This window comes from Haematobia irritans, chromosome 2 (genome assembly GCF_050003625.1).
Source record: "Haematobia irritans isolate KBUSLIRL chromosome 2, ASM5000362v1, whole genome shotgun sequence".
NCBI classification, from domain to species: domain Eukaryota; kingdom Metazoa; phylum Arthropoda; class Insecta; order Diptera; family Muscidae; genus Haematobia; species Haematobia irritans.
Window position 1 is genome coordinate 235296285 of NC_134398.1, and position 22156 is coordinate 235318440.

At 34.5% G+C, this 22156-nt stretch overlaps 1 protein-coding gene across 2 annotated transcripts in view; it reads left to right on the forward strand.

Moving 5' to 3' along the window:
- The first annotated feature begins 19601 nt into the window (after nucleotides 1-19601).
- The window catches only part of LOC142227429 (T-box protein H15-like), a 32028-nt gene continuing 29473 nt past the window's right edge, over nucleotides 19602-22156 (forward strand). Inside the window, exon 1 of one of the 2 annotated variants that reach the window (XM_075297981.1) lies at nucleotides 19602-21372. In XM_075297981.1, the coding sequence (XP_075154096.1) occupies nucleotides 20982-21372 (391 nt within the window). In that variant the 5' untranslated portion in view covers nucleotides 19602-20981. The remainder of the gene's footprint in view (nucleotides 21373-22156) is intronic. The other variant, XM_075297982.1, reaches the window with a different exon arrangement.

A 22156-nucleotide genomic window follows, 5' to 3' on the forward strand; every position in this document is an offset into this window, starting at 1 on the left:
GGGCCTGTCAACGTTTATCCCATATATTAACAAAAATCATTTTGGAACAAACACTTTGACCACTCGAGCAACATACTAAGACAAATTCAACTAAATGCAAGAAATATGGTCCTTGTCCAATGTTGGCTTCCAAACAATAGGTTAATTGTATGGAACCAAAAGTTAACGACAACACGAAGAAAAACCCAATAAAATCTTTATTTATGGCCATTTTTTAATAACCAGCAAATAAACCAAAGCAAACAGGTTGTGTGGAGGCAAGAGGGACATGGACGGACATTCGGGGTAGTTGTAGATCTCTGGTTTATTGTTTTGTTTTGATAGAGGTAACGAGAGTGTCACAACTCTTGGTGGAAAAGCTGAAAATTCATCACACCTTTCTGTTTGGTTCTTTTCGGGAAATCGTTGTCAATTACATTGAATTTGCTGGCTGTATGTCATTGTTAGGCCATCAACAATCGAAATGATTAATGCGATACGTATCTAATTTCTCCAAAAAGGACTCCCAACAAACAGAGAGTGAGAGTTAGAGTTCGTTCATTGGGCAAAGTACAAAAGGACTCACATGATCCTTTGTGAAGAAAACAATGGCAGACTATGAGGAATCTTTTAAAAATTCACCGAACAAGTTGACATTTCCATAAGAAAAGAAAACCCACCGAAACACTATCAACATCAAGTGTGCAGGAGTTGAGTCCGAATCGAAGATTTCTTGATATTTTCATGGGCTTATCACTAAAGTGATATCTCCGCCTAAAACATGACTTGGTTCGAAAATGAGACTTGCAAAACAAGACACATTGTCTAGGATTTTTATTTGAAATCTTCACTCTTGGAAATTTCATAAGCGAATATTCCTGGGAAATTCGGCTGTGTATAAAGGAGAAGTGTAATAAATTGTATAGAAATTAATGCATGTGGGAGGTAACTAAGAACATGTCTAAAGTAAAGACTTTCCGCAAAAAAAGGCAGCTTTGAAGAAAAAGCGAAAAAGGCAGCTTTGAAGAAAAAGTTAAAAATTAACTTTTTTGAATGAAGCAGTGTGAACAAAAATATCGTGATCAAAGTTTGCAATTTAACCCGTTTTCACTTTAAGCACAAAGTATTCTTACGGCTTTTTTGATATAGCTCCGTTAGGATTTAACTGTCAGTTAACAAAAAGTAAATTGTTGATATCTTCTCTTCAGATTATCTTTAACTGAAAAATTTTCGGTATTTAAGTTCTTAATATGAGTATTAAGTTCTTAATATTAGTATATAGGCAGAATGACTAATACATCGCTGGAAAGGTTTAAAAGATGGTTAGCTAACCCTGCACTAGCATGCAAAGTTTTTTGCTACTTCGAATTCGGAATTTATATTACAATACAAGAAGACTGAGACACGTACTTATAGCTTAACAATCACATCAGACTATTGGACGCCGGAAACAAAGACATATTTAAATCCCACATATGTCTACGATACACCTGTAATTCATGACAAATTCTAATCGTGAACATAATCTTTCGTTACTTGTGTTAGCTTGTCTGGAAAGCGTTATTTTAATGAGGGGTGTGTCGGAGCGATCAGCATCTCCATCGCTCAGACCTCATCATTATTGTGGTGCTGTTATCGTCGTCGTCATCATCATCATCATCGCAGTGTTATGCACTATCAACATCAATACTGTGATCGTATATTCTCTTAAAGATACCGTCGAGTATCCATCATGAAAAGATTAGCCTTCGGAGATCAACAATAAAACAGCGTAGCCTCTGCCAGCACCTCCTTATTTGTACACCATTGCAGTGCATTGCAAAAGAGCTTTAGGAAGCTTACGGATCGCCCTTTTAGTAATGCAGAACAGAGAACAAAACAGCAATGCCGCCTGAAATGTTTTCAACGCTTTTCCCATTTCTACCATACATTTAGTGTTTCTAGTCAACAAGGCGGAGGCTGAAGGATGGATAAAACTGATCATGGCTGATCGGCAAGCGAAGGCGTTTACGTACATTTGTGAAATATAACTTTGCCAACATTCAGATCCTCTTACTCTTGCAGATGCCACCATTATGACCTATCTCCTGCCAAGACATCCCGACTTAGGTAAATGTTTATAGATCTCTTTCAAAGAGCCAAAGATCTTAACAATCTTGATTCGATTAATTTGTGCATTAACATTACGTCCTCACCCCTCTCTGCTTGCCATCCCATAGCATTGGTAAACGAGTCTTGACGGGGAAGATTAAAGAGAGAAATAATCACAAACAACTCCTCCTTTTGTGGTTTGTTAATGCCATCGCTATTTTGCCAATCTTGCTTTTTGTTCTTGTTTGTTTGCAATGATCCATCCGCGTGAGCTTCAAGAGCTCCCAATGCAGCGTTCGGTTGCTTTGCACTCTGTGTCGATTTCTCCGGTGGGCGCGGTAATGAAATCAAATTAAGCAAGTGCAGGTTACAACCCACTTCTTTTTAGTTTCCTTTCGGCCTGTTCCTTGTAATGTGGTCCATGATAATGAGCATTACAAGCGCACGAAATGGCAACACCATTTCCCCCCGTCACTCATATATTTTGGGTGAATTAGTTTCGTTGCTTAAGAAGTCTCAATGATATTAGGAGGTTCAATTCAACCAGGAAACGTTGTTTTCTACGGCACAGAGAAACCCAGCACTAAAATAGATTTGATTCGTTGTTATGCGTAGGACTCATTAGAATCCTCCAAAAAATGCGAAAAGAACTTCAAATTAAGTTCAAAGGGAAGGGATCGGGCAGTACTTTTTGATACGAGAGAAGTTCACCACTTTGGTACAACAATGGACCGAATAGTCTAAGTGAGACTGAAATATGGGACTGTCACTATACCTTACCTATACACAAAAAAATATCACCAAAATATTTCCAATTAAAAAGTGGATTGAAGTTTATTTTTTTTTTCAATTAATTAATTGATATAATTACCTTTTAATATAAATAAAAAAAACATTAAGTTAATTATTAATTTTTTAAAGTTTATATTAAAAAATTTATTGATCTTACAACTTTTTAATTTAACTCGAAAGACAAGTCAGTTAAAACAAAAGCGATGGAAATGTAAAACATTAATTAAACATGTAACAATCAATTTTTTAATCAAACTAAAACCACTAACCCCCATTTTCATGAAGCTCCGTTAGTGCTAATTTAGATAACGAACTTTTAAACCGCACTATGGATATATCTGTCATCTTGTCTATGTATTCCATATGCCAGTTAGGAATTTAACTGCTCAAAAATTTTCTGTTAAAGTTAACCGGAGAGAAGATTTTAGCAATTTACATTGTGTTAATTGGCAGTTAAAGCCTAACGGAGCTACATGAAAATGGCCGTAAGTCAGTTTACCCTTATATTATGTTGGGGTCATTTGATAACCCAAATCGTATTTTTCATCAGCGCATTACTTATTGTTGGAATATAATTAAAAGTTTTTACTACTCAGCAAGAATTTGGTACATGTCAACAATTCATGCACTGGCTAGTAAGAACTTTTATTTACTTTCCATTAGTAAGAAATGCGCTGATGAAAAATACAATGTGGGTCATCAAATGACCCCAACATAATATAAGGGTTAAGAAAATAATTGAAAATAGTTACGTTTTTAATTAAAAAAGTAATTGAGTCAACATCAACATTGCAATCAACATCAATTAAATTTTCAATTGATTAAATTAAAAAATGAATTGAAATCAATTAATGTTTTAATCAAGTATCTTTTTTACGCCCAATTTAAGCTGTGGCTGATACTATAATTTTCATTATTGAAGACATTTCAATTAAAAAATTGATAGGATCAATTAATTGAATCAGAAAAAAAATTTTTGTGTGTAATATAACCCATCGTAGAGTTATAAATGCTGTAACATTCTACATTTTCCCAGTACAACTATTAAAGTTTACAATAACATTGAAAGTTAAGTTATTTCTTAGTCTAATTTTTGGGGGTATATGATATACAAAAACGCCCATCTAAATATCTCAATCGAAACCATATTTAAGTTTTCCAGAGTCCTTGTCTAGTGATATCTAGCGAGATCGACAGAAGTTTCATCTTTTTGTCATATTTGTTTGTTGTGTGTATGGTGACAAATATTCACACACGTGTGTGCGTGAGTACAAAAAATGCAGACCAACATATATTTACGTACAACCTCGAGTGTAATTCATACAGTTGGCTTTTTAATTGGTTTCCTTTCACACGCCATTGTGACAACGTTGACTGTCATACAACCAACAATTTATTCATCATGTTCTCTGCTGTAGTATTCCTTCGTGCAACATTTACCACACAGAGGCAACAACCACAACAGCAAAAGCGCCAATATGAGGAACAACTATAACGTCAACGAGAACCAGCTAAAATAATGCCTTAAAATATCAGACTTCAGTGTTCAGGCAGTGGCAAAGCATTTGCATACCTTGTATATGAGATAAGTTTTGAGTGCTTGTGTGTGTTTGTGTTCGCGTGAGCCCACACATACACACACACTCATTCACGTGATAACAACCAAGGATGGCGTTTTCCGTCTCCTTCACTGTGACACTGTGAATGTTGAATGCCACTGTCTGCAATCTTTGCTTTCGTTGGTCTCCTTATTGTTGTTATTATTGTCGCTGCTGCGTTCTTCCCCGTTACACCGTCCTATTCAGTTCTTCATACCAATGCCAATCAATGACGACGACGATGATGATGATGGTATGGCATATGGTGTGAGGTGGCGTTGGTGGTGAAGTCTGTGTATGTGTGTATGGCTTCAGCAAGTGATGGCAATGGTGGTGATATTAATGTTTGTGGTTGTGCACACGCCTTAATCATTATGTTGTAATTGTATTTGTTTTTCGTCAATTGAGACACTTTTCTTTTTTATGTGGTGACTCTTTGGGCTTTTTCGACGCCGTAACCGCTGTAGCCGTATTTGTGAGGAAAACGAACGACGGTATGTGTACGTGAGTGTGTAGTGTAGTGCGAGTATATTGAATGGTGGTGGTGTGTATGTTTTTTTTTTTGTATTTTCATCGTTTATTTTAATTGAATTTGGGAAAAATATCAGAAAATTGGAAAAATATTGTTTGTGTTATAAAACACATCACAAGAACATAATATAAACGAAAACAAACGACAGCAGTGACAAAACGAAGGATAAATGTATGTTTCCGCTTGCGATTGTTGTATGTGTGTGTGTGTGTTTGTGTTTGTTTGCATTGGAACAATATAAAATATTTTCTTCTGGTTACTGGGACATGCAAATGTACACATATATCCTGGATCATTGGCCAAGTATAGATGAATGTGCCCGCTGCAATATGTTTGTGCATTTGCATGTGTATGTGTGTGTGTGTAGTATATGACTATCTGTAAGTATGTCCATGTAAAGTACAATGACGTCTGCATTTATTAATGGTTTGGGTGGGATGAGGTGTTCGCCTTGGTGACATTGATTGTGGTTGAAATTAATGTGAAAGGAGGAGGGAGACGTCGACAACGGCTGAGTGTGAGTGAGTTTACAATGGCAATGTAATAAATTTGTTATGTCGCATTGACAGTTTATGTGATTGTATGTAAATGAGGTTCCAGAAGTTTTTTATTGTTTCGCTTCTGTTTGTTTGATTTCGTTTCTTTTTTTTAAACTCACTTTATTGAAATATGGCATGAGGACATGTGTATTGGCTGGATCTTTTTTCCGATTTTGTATTTAATTCTGCATTGTCAATATATTTTCGTTTTTACCCATTTAAAATGGAGGAAGAGTAGAGGAACATAAACAGTATTCATCTGTGCAAACAAATTAAAGCAAAATAATACAAATATACACCTGAATTTAAATACATACCATTGAAAATGCATATTTATCATGAGAAACTTTATAGATTTTACTGTAAAGAGAACTTTTGTTTTTCTTTAAAAAAAAAGCAACTGAAAAGATACACCGAAAAAAAGTGAACTGTGTTATAGGAAGAATGAACTACCTCGCACAAAAATTGAACGAAATTTTGCTCCACATTTTGAGATTTCCACAAAGCGTTGTTTAAACCAGGAAATTTTAATGCCCTGTTGTACTTTTTAACTGCAGTTCACGAAATTAAATCCTCTCATAGAAGAAAAAATTAACTAAACGTAAAGAAGAAAATCATTGGGGCCAAATCATGACCATTTTAACCATACAGTCGTCTATTCTTACTATTTTTGGGAATCGTACGAAAATCTTCTTTTGTTTTAGATCATATTGAACTTATGTGTACCGTCATTGGTATAAAGTACCCACGTTTAGTTCATAAAATTGTTGAGACATACTTAAAAGTAAGATTTCATTAAGCTGTGGAAAATTTTGATAAAAACAATAAAATTTAACTACTAACAAATAAATTTTTTTCCAATAAAAATAAGTTAAATTTAGAGTTAGTTTAATTACGGAAATTTTTTTGTGTGTACTGACAAACATATACCAATTTAGTGGCCGATGTTATAAGTGCATAGAAAAATACGTATCGTTAATATAAACTAATTTTGATTGAGAAGAAGAATTATCCTTACACTGAAAGAAGAGTTTTCAGGTTTGAGGAACGAAGTTTTACAAAAGTAAAGTCTTCTTTTGACCAAAAACAAAAAACATGTTTTTAAGTAAATAAAAAGTAAATTCGTTTTTATTTGCTCTAAACGAAAATATTGTATGGGAAAGGGAAATTTCGCTTGCCTAAAATTTCGTACCGGAGGAAAATATTTTTTCTTAGGATGTAGCTCAACATCCTAAGAAGGTGTTTACAAATCCAGTTTGTGGTTGACAAAATACGCTCAGTATTTAATTAAGAATGCTGTAATCAGAAAGACAGTGGTCTTTAAGAAAATTCAAAGGCTTAGAAAGATTTAGAAGTCCTGCAATGCCAAAAGCTCCACAAAGAACACTAAAAAACGTGAACCCTCTATTTCACTAAAGCCGATTTAACTTTATTTTAGTTCGAGGATTTATTATGTTTCATTTACTCTATTATTATTTTGATACGTTAGTTAAATGAATTAAAAAACGGGAAAAAATACACATAAATGAAGCATAAAGATTTACTAAATTCGTACTTCTCACAAAATAGTTCATTATTTCTTTAAATTTGTTAATTTTACTACAAATGCGCCCATCTTCAACTTCGTACGGCACTAAAGACATTCTAGCAATTTTGAACTCCAATTTTTTCTTTCAAACTACAATATTTTCTTTAACAAGTGAGAAAAATATTTATGTCTAATAAGTTTTCTTTAATTTGTGGAAAAATATTTACTTATTTTTGTGATATCGGCGTGATATCAACTTTTGTAATACTGTTTAGTATAAATTTCCTAAAAATAATCTAAATTTTCTAAAATTAACCAAAATGTTTCTTCCTGATGGATTCACTGTTTTTTCAGTGAATGTTAAATCAGCTATTATGGAAGCTGATTTAGCATTCTTTCAGTGAGCATTGTTTATAGCCTTATGTACCACAGGGTATTATAAGTTATTGCATAGGTTTCCAACACCCAGAAGGAGACGAGATAGACCAATGGTATCTTTAGCAATAATGTTCAGAGTCCGGCCCTGAACAATGTCTCTCTGTCGGTGAACACATTTTTGTGATCAAAGTCTAGGTCTCAGTTTTTGTCCAATCCACTTCATATTTGGCTCAAGTATGTGTTTTGGGTCACAAAAGAATCTTTTGATGTTGGTTAGGTGCATATTAAGATATGGCTCCTATATATATCCTTCGCCCGATTGCACTTTTATAGTTCAAGAAGATTTGATTCAAATATTTCGCAAGGAATACAATTGATAGTGCCGTAAAGTATGCCTAATTTTGTTGAAATCTGTTCAGATTTAGATACCTCCCACCTACATCTATCGGCCAATTTGCACTCATATGACCATAGAGGCCAACGTTTTATTCCAATTAGCGTGAAACTTTGCACAGGGAGTAGAATTACCACTCTAGCAATGCATGCTAAAAATAAATAAAAATCGATTTTATTGCAAAAAAAAATTACAGTTTGTTTGAAGTTAAATGTTATTATTTTCGAAAATTTCCACAGCTCAATAAAATGTTCCTTTTGTTAACTATATCTCAGATATATCATGAAGTAGATGTGGGTATAAAGTTCAATGACCGTACACATAAGTACAATATGAACTAACTCAAAAAAAATTCCGTACGATTCCCAAAAATGTTATGAATGAACTACAGTATGTTTAAAATGGTCATGATTTTATTTTAATTTTATTTTTTCTTCTATAGGTGAGTACTAAGTTCGAGTTTAGACGCTAAAGATGTAATATCATGAATTGTTATTGTACGTGGATGGTTTCAATTTTACTCTTTTGCGTTTAAGATATTTATTATGCTGCTTTTAGTACCTAATAAGAAAAGTCTTTTGTTTTGAGTATATGTCAATGTCATATATATCAGAGAGATTTATAAAGAGAGACAAATAGGGTCGTAAATGTTTTTTTGGGTTTCTCTTTATTAGTTTTCTTTATTTGTTTTTGGTATGATCGCCCGTGCCGAAGAGGCGAGAAAGAAAGAACTCTTTCTTCTCTTCGAGCATCTATGGAAGGGACGTCATCCTAATCCCCAAAAGAAGCTTTGCGACATTGGTAGATAGATATACATTTAGTAAGGTAAATGTACTGAGATATTATGAAATCAGTTCATCTAGAGAATTCAAATAATAAAGAATCTGCGAATAGTAATAATAAAAAAAGGAAAAAACAGTGAAAATTTAGTATGTCATGAATAATAATGTCCAATAAGATTGATAACATAGATAGTTTATGCATCCAGATTAAACGAGATTTGTTTATTTTTTGACGGACTACTTAAATGATTAAATATTAATATTTTGTTTTTTGAAAATAATGGATAATATTAAGTACTATAGTACATATTTTAAACTAGAATCTAGTTTGCTGACTCGAATAGGGATGAGATTTTACATATATATAAATGATTGATGATTTGGGGCCAACCATTAGCTCTGATGAATTAAGGAATTTAAATTTAAGTGAATGTAGTTTGAATATAATACATTTTAATGCCCAAAGTATTGCTCCGGGGCGTAACTCTGATAAAATCGATGAAGTTAGATCAATTTTTGCAGACCAAATATTTGACATAATAGGTGTGACAGAGTCGTGGCTGAAGGACTATATACAAGACGAGGCTGTGGGAATCAACAATTATTCTCTATATAGAATGGATAGAGTTATGGCTCGTGGAGGTGGAGTTTGTATGTATATACGAAAATCCTTAAAATCTCGGGTAGTTTACAGAATGACGAATGACTGTATAACGGAGGGAATTTTTGTAGAAATCATGACGAATGACGGAGTAAAGGTTCTTGTTGGTATTATGTATCTGCCTCATGGGGGTCTTTCCCACTGTGAGGATCTTGTTGCGGATCTGTCTTCCAGATACACTCATACGATTATTGCAGGTGATTTTAATATAAATATTTTACATGGAAACACTCCGATTGAGGGATTTGTGAATTCATGTGGCTTCGAAGTTGTACACAACGATATGCCAACGCATTTTTCTCCTGGTACTAATTGTCGCACCTTAATAGATTACTTTTTGGTCTACGATGGCAGGTTGGTAGAAAGGAAGGGTCAATTCTGTTTCCCAGCGTTAAACTCGCATCATGCAGCTATTTATATATCTTATCGAATTAATACCACGTCTCCCCAAATTGTGGAATTTAGGAATTACTCTGCGTTGAACGTAAATGATTGTCTCTCCGATTTGATGAGTTCTGGCATAGATTCAATCTTTAGTATTAATGATTCTGATGCCCAAGTGCACTGTTTTAACGGCATTATATCTTCAATGATCCAACGACATGTTCCCACGAAGGTAAAACGGTTTAGGAATAATTCAGATTGGTACGATCACCCCGATATAAGAGCTGCGACACATATGAGGGACCTGGCTTATAGAGCATATACGGAAATACCTAATGATGTGAACTGGAAGATATTTTCCAAGTATAGGAATAAGGCGAAACGAATGATAAGGCAGAAACGAGCTGCCCACTACAATCGTTTCTTTTCTTCTACATCATCGAAGGCAGTGTGGAGTGAGTTAAGAAGGTTGGGGTATGTCCAAGGTTCTCAAAGTTCAGCTGATCTAGATGTTAATGATTGTAATGACTCATTTGTCTTACAGCAATTGGATTGTCAACCACAATTAGTCTTTGAATCTGGTACAAGCGACGGTGTTGGCTGTTTTGAATTTAGAAACGTTGATATAGGCGAAGTTTGGGATGCGCTATGTGGCATTAAATCTGACGCGGTTGGTTGCGATGGAATACCGTTAAAGTTTCTGAAGGCAATCTTCCCAGTGATAGGCAGACACATGGTTCGCATTTTTAACACAATATTAACTACCTCCAATTTTCCTAGAGGCTGGACATGTGCGAGGGTTATTCCAGTACCAAAGGTAAAATTTCCACAACGTATCACTGATTATAGGCCGATTAGTATACTTTCTGCGATTTCTAAGTGTTTCGAATTTTTAATGAATTCTCAAGTTGTCGCATTTGTAGAAGAGAACAACTTAATATCATCGTATCAATCGGGATTCCGTCGCGGGCATAGTACAACGACATTGATGGTAGATCTTGTCGATGAATTAAGAAGGTCGGTAGATGAAAAGAGGACCGTAGCGTTAGTAAGCTTGGACTTCAGTCGGGCTTTTGACTCGATAAGTTATAACGTTTTGATGAATAAGCTGTATGAAGTATATGGGTTCTCCTCAGCAGCATGCCGTTTAGTTAAATCTTTTCTAGGAGGAAGAAGGCAATTTGTCCGGCATAATGGCGTTGACTCTGAGGAGCGTCGGATATTTCGCGGAGTGCCGCTGGGCTCAATATTGGCCCCTATATTATTTTCGTTGTATGTGAATGATGTATTTGACGTCCTGACGGTTACGAGGGGATACTTATACGCAGACGATTTGCAATTGCTTGCCCACAACAATCGCACTGACGATCAAACTTTTAAGGATAGCGTGAATAGAGATTTGGCAGCTATAGTGGACTGGTGTCGAGGAAACTTTATTGATATCAATATATCAAAGTCGCGGTCCATGGTTTTTGGATCTTTGGACTCATCGTTGCAATTCTCGTTGAATGATTTGATTATTGATAATGTAGCATCGATGAGGGTCTTAGGGTTTTACATTGATAACCATCTCAAGTTTGATGTACACATAAACAGATTAGTATCGAGAATATCGTTTTTACTTAGGAAACTATACAATACTGGTGTATCTCTTCCACCTGATGTACGGAAAATGGTTGGTTTGTCTGTACTGTTACCCCATATATTATATGGCTTAGAGGTCTACTCAGGAGCTTGTATTGGTAGTCTTGAGCGCCTGAAATTGTGTTTCCACAGGATAATTCGTTTTGTATATAATCTACGTTACAGTGACCATATTAGTTCATATGTCTATCAGTTCATAGGATGTAGTTTTGAGAATCTAGTGAAACTTAGAGTACTTCTCCTCATGTACAAGGCCGTAAAGTATAATAGACCATCTTATTTATCTTCGAAATTCATTTTTGGCAATTCAGCCCGAACACAGTCACTGCAGGTTCCACAGTATCGGTCCATAATAATGCAAAGGTCGTGTCGTGTCCGCGCTATACAACTGTGGAATACGTTCGTTCCTTACGAGAGAAGAAATTTTGCATTGACTTGTGATCAATTTCGGAACATCATGTTACAGTTAATTTGAAAAATCATATTATAGTGCCAGCTCAAGCTAATGGTAAACCATATCTTTAATGCTATCTCATCCACATTCGAGTCAGTTATTAGTTATAGGTATTAGGAATAACAATGAATTATTAGATCATAAGATGTTATTGTATTTATGTATTATTAATTATAGTGTCAAAAATTGGAGAACTGCATAATTGTATAGGCCAATTTAGGCTTTTTGATTATTGATTGAAATAAATGAAATGAAATAAAGTGAAAACTAAATCAGTAAAAAAACGCATAAAATTATACATATTTGTTGTAAATTTTATTATAACTTGATGGGGAATAGCCCAAAGCAAATTTTCACAAAAATTGCATTCCTTAAAATGGATTATTAAAGAAAAGTAATCGTGAAAAAAATTACGATTTTAGCGGCTAAACTCGAACTTAATACCCACCTTATGAGAGGGTGTAATTTCGTGAGTTGTAGTTAAAAAGTACACCAGGGCATTAAATTCTCCTGGTATTAACAACTTTTTGTGGGAATCTCAAAATGTGGAATATCATTTAGTTCAATTTTCGTTCCTATAAAACAGTTAATGTATTGTGTTGTTGCATTTATTTGTTCGTAAATAGCTTCGTCAATATAATGCAAAAAGAAAAGAGAAAATTCGATAAATACAATTTCTATTCCAAATGTCTATGGCTCGTAATCAATACCAAAATTCAAAGTCTAAATCTTTTGGACCAAGTAAATGAGCACGAATTTATATTGGAAAAACATTTGAATATGTACAAGTACAGTAATCTCTCGATTTACGTCATGATTAATTCCGGAATTTGACGACGTAAACTGAATTAAAAATTGCTCATACTTACTCCTAAGTCCATTTAATTACCCAGCAAAAAAAGCGCCGCCAAAATAGTAATGAAAATGTTCTTTTTGGATCGGGAAGTGGTGCAAAATTGACGCAGAAGCGATGAATTTAACATGGGCTTGTCATAGGACGAAAGTCCTCAAGCCGGTGAATTTGCATCACTTCTTTTGGTGTGATCCGAATTCAATGTTTTGGATGTAATTAAAAAATTCTGTGATATTTGTCAAATAAGTAATTTTTATAATTCTTTATAATTTTTAATGCATTTTAAAACGTTTGACCTTAAATATTTTCAAAAATTCACAATTTTTTCAGATTGGATTTAGCATTTTTTTTTTGACAAAATGTAAATAATTTGTACCATTTTATGAATTCTTACTTTGTTTTTAACCAATTTGGAACAAAAAAATTAAAATTACCCATTAAAAATATGAAAAAAGAATGTTATAAAAAATTGAATGAAAAGAACTCCCTGTGTAGTTAAAATAAAGAACATCGGTGGGAGTACATCTTCTGGAAGTGCTTTTAAAGTTCTGCCTTTGGAGGAACTTCCAAATTTTTTTGCTGAGTATGTATGTATGTACGTGGGCATAACAAAAAAACTTCAAAAATAAAGGAATTCAGTCTGTTATTCATAAAAAATAAATATATGTATACATAAAGCAAACATATAAACAAAACAAAAATAACAATTCATTATTCAAAAACATAATTTAAAAATTAAGTTCATAAATAAATGAAAACCCGTTACGTTGTATACATATATGTAAGAATTTCAGAAGTAAATGTTTCGATGTCAACATCGTTGGTACTTATTTCATTAATGGAAGGCGTTTCTGATAAAGCAAAAAATTCGACGTAAATCGAAGTTGGAGGGAACAAAAAATTTGACGAAGTAAATGGGAACAACATAAACCGAGGCTACATAAATCTAGGGATTGCTGTATTGTATGAATTCCATTAAAAATTCCAGAAACCCGTTTCGATATTTTCATTCCGAAAATATGTTGTACCTGTGCCAAAATACGATAAATATTTCCAATTAACTTTCACCATGTAAACTGGAAAATATACAAAAGTGCTTATATTCCACCGTAATTGTTTACTTATCCCAAATGTTTGGATAAAAAAACTTCATAAATTTTATTTGTTATTTTCATTTCAATTCTGTTTCCTTGCAATATTGGGAGGACATATTTGAGCGGTAGTAATACTTTGATCCTTAACCGCAACATGCCGAAACTATTAGAGCACAAGTATACACTCTTATGGTTATGTGAATGTGTACACATATGCTTCTAATGGCCAATATGAACCCCACTGCCACCATGAATACCCCGAAAAGGTGAATCGATTCTATAAAAAAAGCGAGTTCTTCTATGTTATACACCGATGAGGGTACAAGAAGATACACGCCTGATGAATATGAACTCCCTCCTACTGCTGTCAAATGTTTCGCATAACGTCAATTTAGCACAAAAAGGATTTGTCTATCGCTCTCCTATGACATAAAATCCATCGCATGATGCATTTCTGTTACAGTTTGTTTTTCCTATTCCACGCTTTGACAGGATTAAAAATACCTCAGTTGTTTTTTTGTTTTCATACTAAAAAAAATAGATTGGTGCAATTTGGTTTTCATTCACATTGGAAATAGTATGGATGTATATTCCTAAGCCAATATCGCCCAGAAAATGCCTCTGTTATTTGTTTTTGTAATATTGGCTTACAAAATAACTCAGGTTTTGTTTTGCTTAAATTTATTGTTATGTGCGTATTTTTGTAAATATTTCCATGTGCTGCCGTTTTTATTCAAAATCTATTCATATCGGGCACATGTGCCACGAAATGGACACTGAAGTTTTAGTTTGAAGGAAGGGGGTTTCTAAACTACTTTCCTGTTATGTTTAATATTTAATACAGATGTCCTTTATGGAATCCTTCACACGATGGGACATAAAATAATAATTGTCTGAATGCAAGGACATTGCAATACATTTTCCTAAAAAAATTCGCGCCCTTGGTACTTTTGTTGACCTTAACTTTCATCGTCTTGATGAAATCTCTCCAGAAGTTGGTGTGCATAATTTACTCAATGTCAACTGACTCATCAAACACGGAGCTTGTTTGACAACAAGAAGTAAATGACACACTTTTGACATGATACAAAGGCAACTGCAGCAAGCATCATAACTCCTCTAACTAAGCCAAGGACACGACTCACCCAATAGTTGTGAAATATGTGAAATAATACCAGGCCTTGGGTGACAATGGCTACCCAATATGCAGCCAATGAGGTGCAATGTGCGTACATAATTTGGTCAATGTCATTATGGCAATTGAGGACATTGTCAACAAAATCTTTATGTAGGCGATGTTGTGCCATGGACACGGTGAGTTCTTTGAGCTATGACACACGTTTGGCATGATTCCATCCTGTCGCATCATTATTGAATAAAAAACAGCAGGTGATTTTGCAAAATACATTAAAAGTGAATGAAGGACGAATTAAAGTTGTAGTTAATGAATCTCAATGACATCTGAGACCTTCGACAGAAACTCATTGGAAGGAAACGATTTTCATTTTAACGTTCTTGAGGTTTAGTGACATTTCTAATAGGCGTTACATATTTTATTTGTATCATATTTAGCCTACGAAAAAAACAGTTTCAAAGATTTCGTCATTACTCTAATGGTTGTGGTATGGATTCCGAGCCAAAGAATTCAATTCTCAATTCTCTTTTTAATTTAAGTAATGCGTACTTACTTCTGGGAAAAAAATTAATTTCAGGGTCAACTTCAACGACGTATTTAAAATAGGTTGTTGAAAAATGTGTCCTACAGTTTCATTCATTTTGAAGATTTTTTTTGTTTATTTTAAGGAAATTAAATAGTTGGCCTTAGTACATGAGCTTAATCCCAAAACAAACTGTTTCAGCAGTGGTTTAATTTCTCTCAGTAATGTTGGTGACATTTCTGAGTCCTTCATTATTGCTAAACATCCCAGCAATGATAGTTGGAAGTTCCTCCTAAGGTACTACCAAAAATTCTGTTCTAGAGACTGACTTTATTTAAAATTCACAAGAATTTCGTTTTAGTTTATATACTGAAAAAAATATTTACGTGATATTAAAGATTTCGTAACCCAAATTTTAGGATGCGAAATTTACAAAATATTAAGGACAAAATTCTTTAAAATAATGAAATTTTAATTAAAATAAAGTTTATAATCTTTGCTTCAAAATTTTTTTCATTAAATTTAGGACACAAATTTTGTAAATTTGCTTCCCTCCGTTAAAGTCGCATGTCTTTGAACTAAGGGTAATTTTACTTAAAGTAAAGAAACACATTTTTGATTTAAAGAAATTGTCCTTAAATTAACTGAAATATTTAAACTTTAGATTTAAGATAAAAACGCTTCAAATATAGGCTAAGACTTATTTTGAGGATTTAGCGTCTTTGGTTTAAAGTTTTTTTTTGGAATTAAGAAAACGTTTTTTTACTTTGAAGTATCCGTTATAATTTGGATTTTTAAACTGACATTTGTTTGTACGTGAGTACCTTTATTAATAAACCGCGAAAAGGGAATGAATATTTAATAAATGTGATCTGTATCCTAATTTTAATTTTATTGGTCCTGGATTTAAAGGTCGCTAAAAAATGTCTTTATTTTAAAGAAGCCGCATCTTTGGCTCGGAATCAATACCAAAATCCTTAAAGTAAGGTCAAAATCTTTGAATCCAAGTAAACTTTTTTTGAGTGTATATATAAAAATTCTTTGTTTTACGCAGTTTTTTCAATAAGCACAAGAAAAATAAAATATTTGAAATTTCTGAAAAATATTTTTGAGAGTGTACCTACACTGAAAAAAAGATTTCCAAAGATTTTGTCTTTACTTTAAAAAATTTGTATTGATTCGGAGCCAAAGAAGCGGAGAATACAAGTAAGGATACTTTTAAGACACAATTCTCTTTTAAATTTGGGTTTTGGGTACTTGCTTCTAGGAAGCAAATTTTAATTTTTCGCTTTCTCAGCTTTTTTCTTCATGTTCCTTTAAAAACGAGTTAACGACAACTTTATTTTCCAAATTAAGACTCGACTTCCAGTAGAAATTATTCTATGTTTCAAGTAAAAAACTTCTTTAAAAATAAAGTTTTGAAAAACATGTCCTATATTTGAACGATTTTTTGCTTTGTTGTAGTCAAGATGCAAACAGACAACAAATTTAAAGAAAATTTCATTAAATTAAAAAAAATTTTCTGAATTATTAAAGTCAAGTTGACCTTAGCCCAAACATTTTTTCTTTCATGTTAAGATACCCATTTTTAATTCTAATCACTTAATTATAAGGACAATACGACTTCATTGAAAAGTTTATCAACTTTTGGACAAGGAAAAAAACTTTATATTAGAGAAATGCGTCTTCTATTCTAAGCAAAATTTGCATTCATATTTTAGAGACATGACATCTTTGACCTCACGACAATATTTTTTTTTATTATGAAATCCGAAATACTAAAAGAGCTTCACATTCGATGAAATAATGCGAAATCAATGAAGCAGATCCGTAAAAAGATGACATCCACTCTGAGCCAATTTTGCATTCCGAACCAAAACTACGCTTTTTTTTGCTGAGATGTAATATATACCACCTGTAGTATAACAATAGGCTGACTAGTCTTAGTGACGCTGATAGAACGGGCTGCCAATATTTATTTAATATATTGTTAAAAGGAAATAGATGTAAATATAATTAACCCAACACATATCGATAGAAAGAAATTCGTTATATTAATGAAATGTGCAATCCGTACTATCTACATGAATTTCGTTATACACTGAAAGAAGAGTTTTCTTTTCTGAGGAACGACAAGCGTAGTTTTCTTTAGAGGCTAAGGATTTCTCTATACAAGTAAATAAAAAAGTTTAGAGACTATAGTTGAATCGCTTATTACAAATTCGGGTTTATGTGCCCTAAAAGAAAATACTTTTTTAGAAACGGGAATTTCATTTGTCTAAAATTTCGTTCCGGTGTAAAGTATTTTTTCTTTGACTTAATTTTAATGAAATTTTTCATGGTGTGTACCTTCGGTCAAACTATAAAAAAAAATTGAAAAATAATTTTGTACTTATCTGAAACCAAATTTTGTGGCAACGGAATTCCGATTGTCGTTAAACTATTTTCGTATAAACGAAAATGATTTCTATGTTACACTAAGCGATAATAAAATTTAACTATTACGAGCACTGACAATTTTTGAAAAATTTCTTATTTTAGTAAATTTATTTTACTCTATTTTGTTCGTTTGTTCTCTCAACATTATAAGGACTATTTTCTTCGGACTTTTTTTTAAGATATACTTGAAGTAAATAAAATGTATGCAACTTGTCTTCAATAAATGTGAAATAATTAACTTTATTATGTAATGAATTTTGATACTCCCTTTAAAAAAAAAAATGATTTAAAAATTAAATAAGCCGTTAATTCTATTGAGGACGTTTGAAAATTGGATTAGTTTCTGACAGAGTCTATTTAATTAAGATTCAGGGCACACCATTTTGGTTGCCATTGAGGATAACATCTACAACATTTCTCAAGTACTTTCTCTTAAATTGAATTTATTTTGCTTCAGCAACTTCCGAAATCAATCCACCCAGTGTGTTGTTTGACTACGCCCTTGAATGGCCTACCAAATGAATGCATTTCGGTGTAAGAAGAACACATACATTAATTTAATTAAGAGAAGTGAAAAGGTGTTAAAATATTTCTGTAGTAAATAAAAGTTGACATCGTTTTACTTAAATCCCTTTCAATTGTGTCCTGTTTTAAGATTCATCGTCATAAGGAGTGGTGAATATGAATTTCCCATAGGCACGGAATGGTAAAATGAAACACACATTGCATTGCATTGGAGAGCAAAAACAAAACAAATAACTCAACTGTCAACGCAAAAACAAAATGACGAATTTATGATTCAACCAACTACTTCCCAATCTAGGCATACAAAAATATTGCTGAGAAAGAGAGATGGACATTATTTAAGGTAAGCGGGAGTGCAATAGAGGCAGAGTAAAAGAGAGAGGTATAGTGTTGCTCGAAAAATCGAATTGGATTGTTTTGAGTGAGTGCTTTGTATTGAGTGTCATTTTCTCAATGAGAGTGAGTGTATTTTCATTGGTTTAACAATCATACTGTGGTTGACTCTTTCACACTTATTCCAAGTGTAAAGTGGAAGAGTCGCGAGAGATACTCACTCTCTGACTCTTGGCATAGAGCGTTTACCATAGTGATGCGGAGAAAATGACGGGCAACGATGATTTGGGGTTTTCTTTTGCGGTTTACCTCTTAATGCTGAATGTCTCATATCGCGACACGCTGCCGCTTGCTGCTGTCTCTGACCCTGAGTTTTGTTGTTGGTGATGTGTGGTGACTTCTACGCTGGGTCTGTTGGTATTGTGCCCAAAACGTTTATCATTCGCTAACAATACTATGGCATGCACCTTTTAATCTGAGGCGATTTTTTACACTCACTCACCAACACAACCAACAAGCCAAGAGTAACCTTTAAATCATCATTTCCATTCGACTCTTTGACAATCATGACGCCTTTGAAACAGCATTCGATGCTGGTGTATGTATAGTGGCTCAAAAATAGACGGAAGGAAGGTTGCATGACTGAGAATTGAGATTTGGAAATTGTGAATGGGCATTGATGGATTACTGGATGGAATGGGATGGGTTGTTTGGTTTGCTTGGGCTCCCACATTTCAATGCATCTGCCAAACGGCTCTCTTTTGCTTACTCTGCAATGGTATATGACCCCCGTCCCCCCTAAATGCCTCTTATAACATGCACCATGCGGACGCTGATGCTTGGCGTACATTGGGGTTGTGTTGACTTGATTTGGTGGCTGCCAGAACAGCACGGAGGCATACAACTGTAATCGCCACAGCACGAAAAGCCATTTAGCATTCAAATATCGCTTTCGAGGTGCTCTAGGTATCTGAGTTTTCAGTTAGGTTCCGTAAGCGGTTGCTAAAGACGGCAAAAGAGAAAAACGGAATTGTGAATTGTTTATTCTCTTCGTATCTCCGCGTGTTGTTTCGCGAATAGTTGACCAAAGCAAACGACAATCACCGTGGATAAGACCAGCCAATAAACTTTACGAATTATGGTGGCCACATGACTTCAAGCTGGGGAATCTAGAGAAGTGATATGAAAATCAGAGGAACACAATGGACTCGGTTTGGTGTAATTCGCATTGTCATTTGAAGGCCTCCCCCTTTACCCTTCCCTAACCTCTGACTAAACTCCTTCGATCGCGGTTATTTCACTTATCCGGCGAACATAACTCCAATATTGGGAAGAGTTTCTCTGTCGTCTATGCCGGTGCTTTGCTACTTACATCATTGCTCTCCTCTGTAGTTGACTATTTTGACGGTTTGGTGTTCTTGTTTTGCTGCTGCAGCTGGTTCTTATTGTTGTTGCTGTTCTTGTTGGTCGATGATGAAGTGTTGAAAAGACGGATTTCTTTTCACCAAAGCAATGAGTGCGATTGTCGTGTAGGCAATTGTCGACCTGAACACTCACACGCACTCACAGGAATAGTCGTCGCATACACATACACACTAATCGGAATAGGAAAAGCTCTCAGTTGCAGAGATCAGCTGTTTAGCTGTCTGCTGACCATTACATCGTTCTTGTGTTGGTTTTGCTTGCTCTGTCTGTTGAATTTTCATGCGTAACTACTGCAGGTTCGGCGCGCATTCCATTACAAAACGAGAGCCTCATAACAGTCTTGCCTCCCCCAAAAGCAGTAACAACAACATGGTAATTGGGTGATCCCCCACATCAAGGGAATAGGCTAGGCTGGCAAACGAGCAAACTGACATCTGATTGTGTTCGGTGGAATACGAAGCCACCAAGTTGGCAAACAAACAAACAAACAACAAAGTTGGCAACTTTACGCGTTCACATAGGGGCGCCGTGCCACCTGCCTGACATTCTGATAACTGCCGTCGCTTAGCATCTTCATTCAATGGTCAGCCAGACAATGGAACGGTTGTTGTCGCAATAACGGAAGCAAGTCCCCAAAAGCTATCGCCGCCGCAACCAAAACATAACTATGCCAGTACACCATCGGTCGTTCCATAAAAAATACGTAAAAATTTCTCAAGTGTAACTCAAAGCAAAACCCACGCAAAAATTATCGAAAAAAAAAAACAAAACAAAAATATATTTTTGAAAGAAAAAAGAAAATGCTCATATATGAAGAAGAATAGTATCCTGGACCATACGTGAGTGCCTGTTTGAAAGAAATTGGATATTATTCCAAAGGAAATAGAGTTCCGTTAAAATGCTTTTTAGCCAATCACATTTCAAACAAGAATTAGAAACGGTCGATGGTCAAGAAAGTGCTTACGCAAACGAAAACTGTGATAGTCTCGAAGTGCTGAACAGATTCCATAGTAAGAACAAAGTGTCCCACAATCCCCAATTGAAGCGTAAAAATTCGACAACAATTAATTTGCATCCATTCAAAAGTTCAAACCTTCACCACACCACCAAGACTGTGAGCTGCGATAGTAAAAACATAGAAGCCAAGCATTGCTTCTTAGGCCATAACATTAACACCATCCGGACGAGCTCCAGTTCCTGTATCGGCGTCGCCACGGATTTCTCAATAGCAGCGATAATGGCAAGAGGCGGAAATGCCTCGAGCCGCGAACCATCGGAAAGGAGTTTGAGTGAGTAATGGGCTGTGTACTTAATCGTTCTTACAACATAAACACCAAGTGAGATATACACACACGCACACAAGCAAACGCACATATACATATATACGCACTCATTTGAATATCCTTATTGTAAGCAAAGAAAATCCTTCCTTTTCGATTGCCTTAAGAAACGAACTGTGTCTATGGGCTTTCAGTGACTGTGCGAGACTATATGACTTACTTTTACGACTTAAAGGACTTCATGGCAGTCATCATTGGCTGTTGTTAGTCTTCCTTGTCCAGTGAAATGGGAGAAAATTCCATTATCTATGATTGGGTTAAGAGCGACGACCATAAATTAAGATGTGGTGCGTAAAGAGTGCGAAATGCGTTGACCGATTTCCCCATTTGGCCATTAGCTTCCATTTCCTTGGAGGGTATTTCGCGCTGCATTTCTGTTGGACTATGGGCGGTAATAAATTTCATACAAAATAAAGATACTTAACGATAAAATGAATAATGAAATTGGAATAGCAATGGCGGCGGCTCGAGACTGTGCAAACGAACATGGCAATATATAAAATATTTTCGAGTATTCTTCACCAACTAACCGTTGAAAATATTTTGAAAAATATTTTGTACCCTAAAAAAAAAAAGTTTATCCATATCCATGACAATTCTATGAAGTGTTGTGTTAGACACACTTTTCGAATAGTTTCAAAATTCAATAGCAAAAATATTCTAAGAATTAAACTCTGTTTTGGGTTTTATGATATGGTATAATAATTGAGAATTCATTATTTAAAAGCAGAGA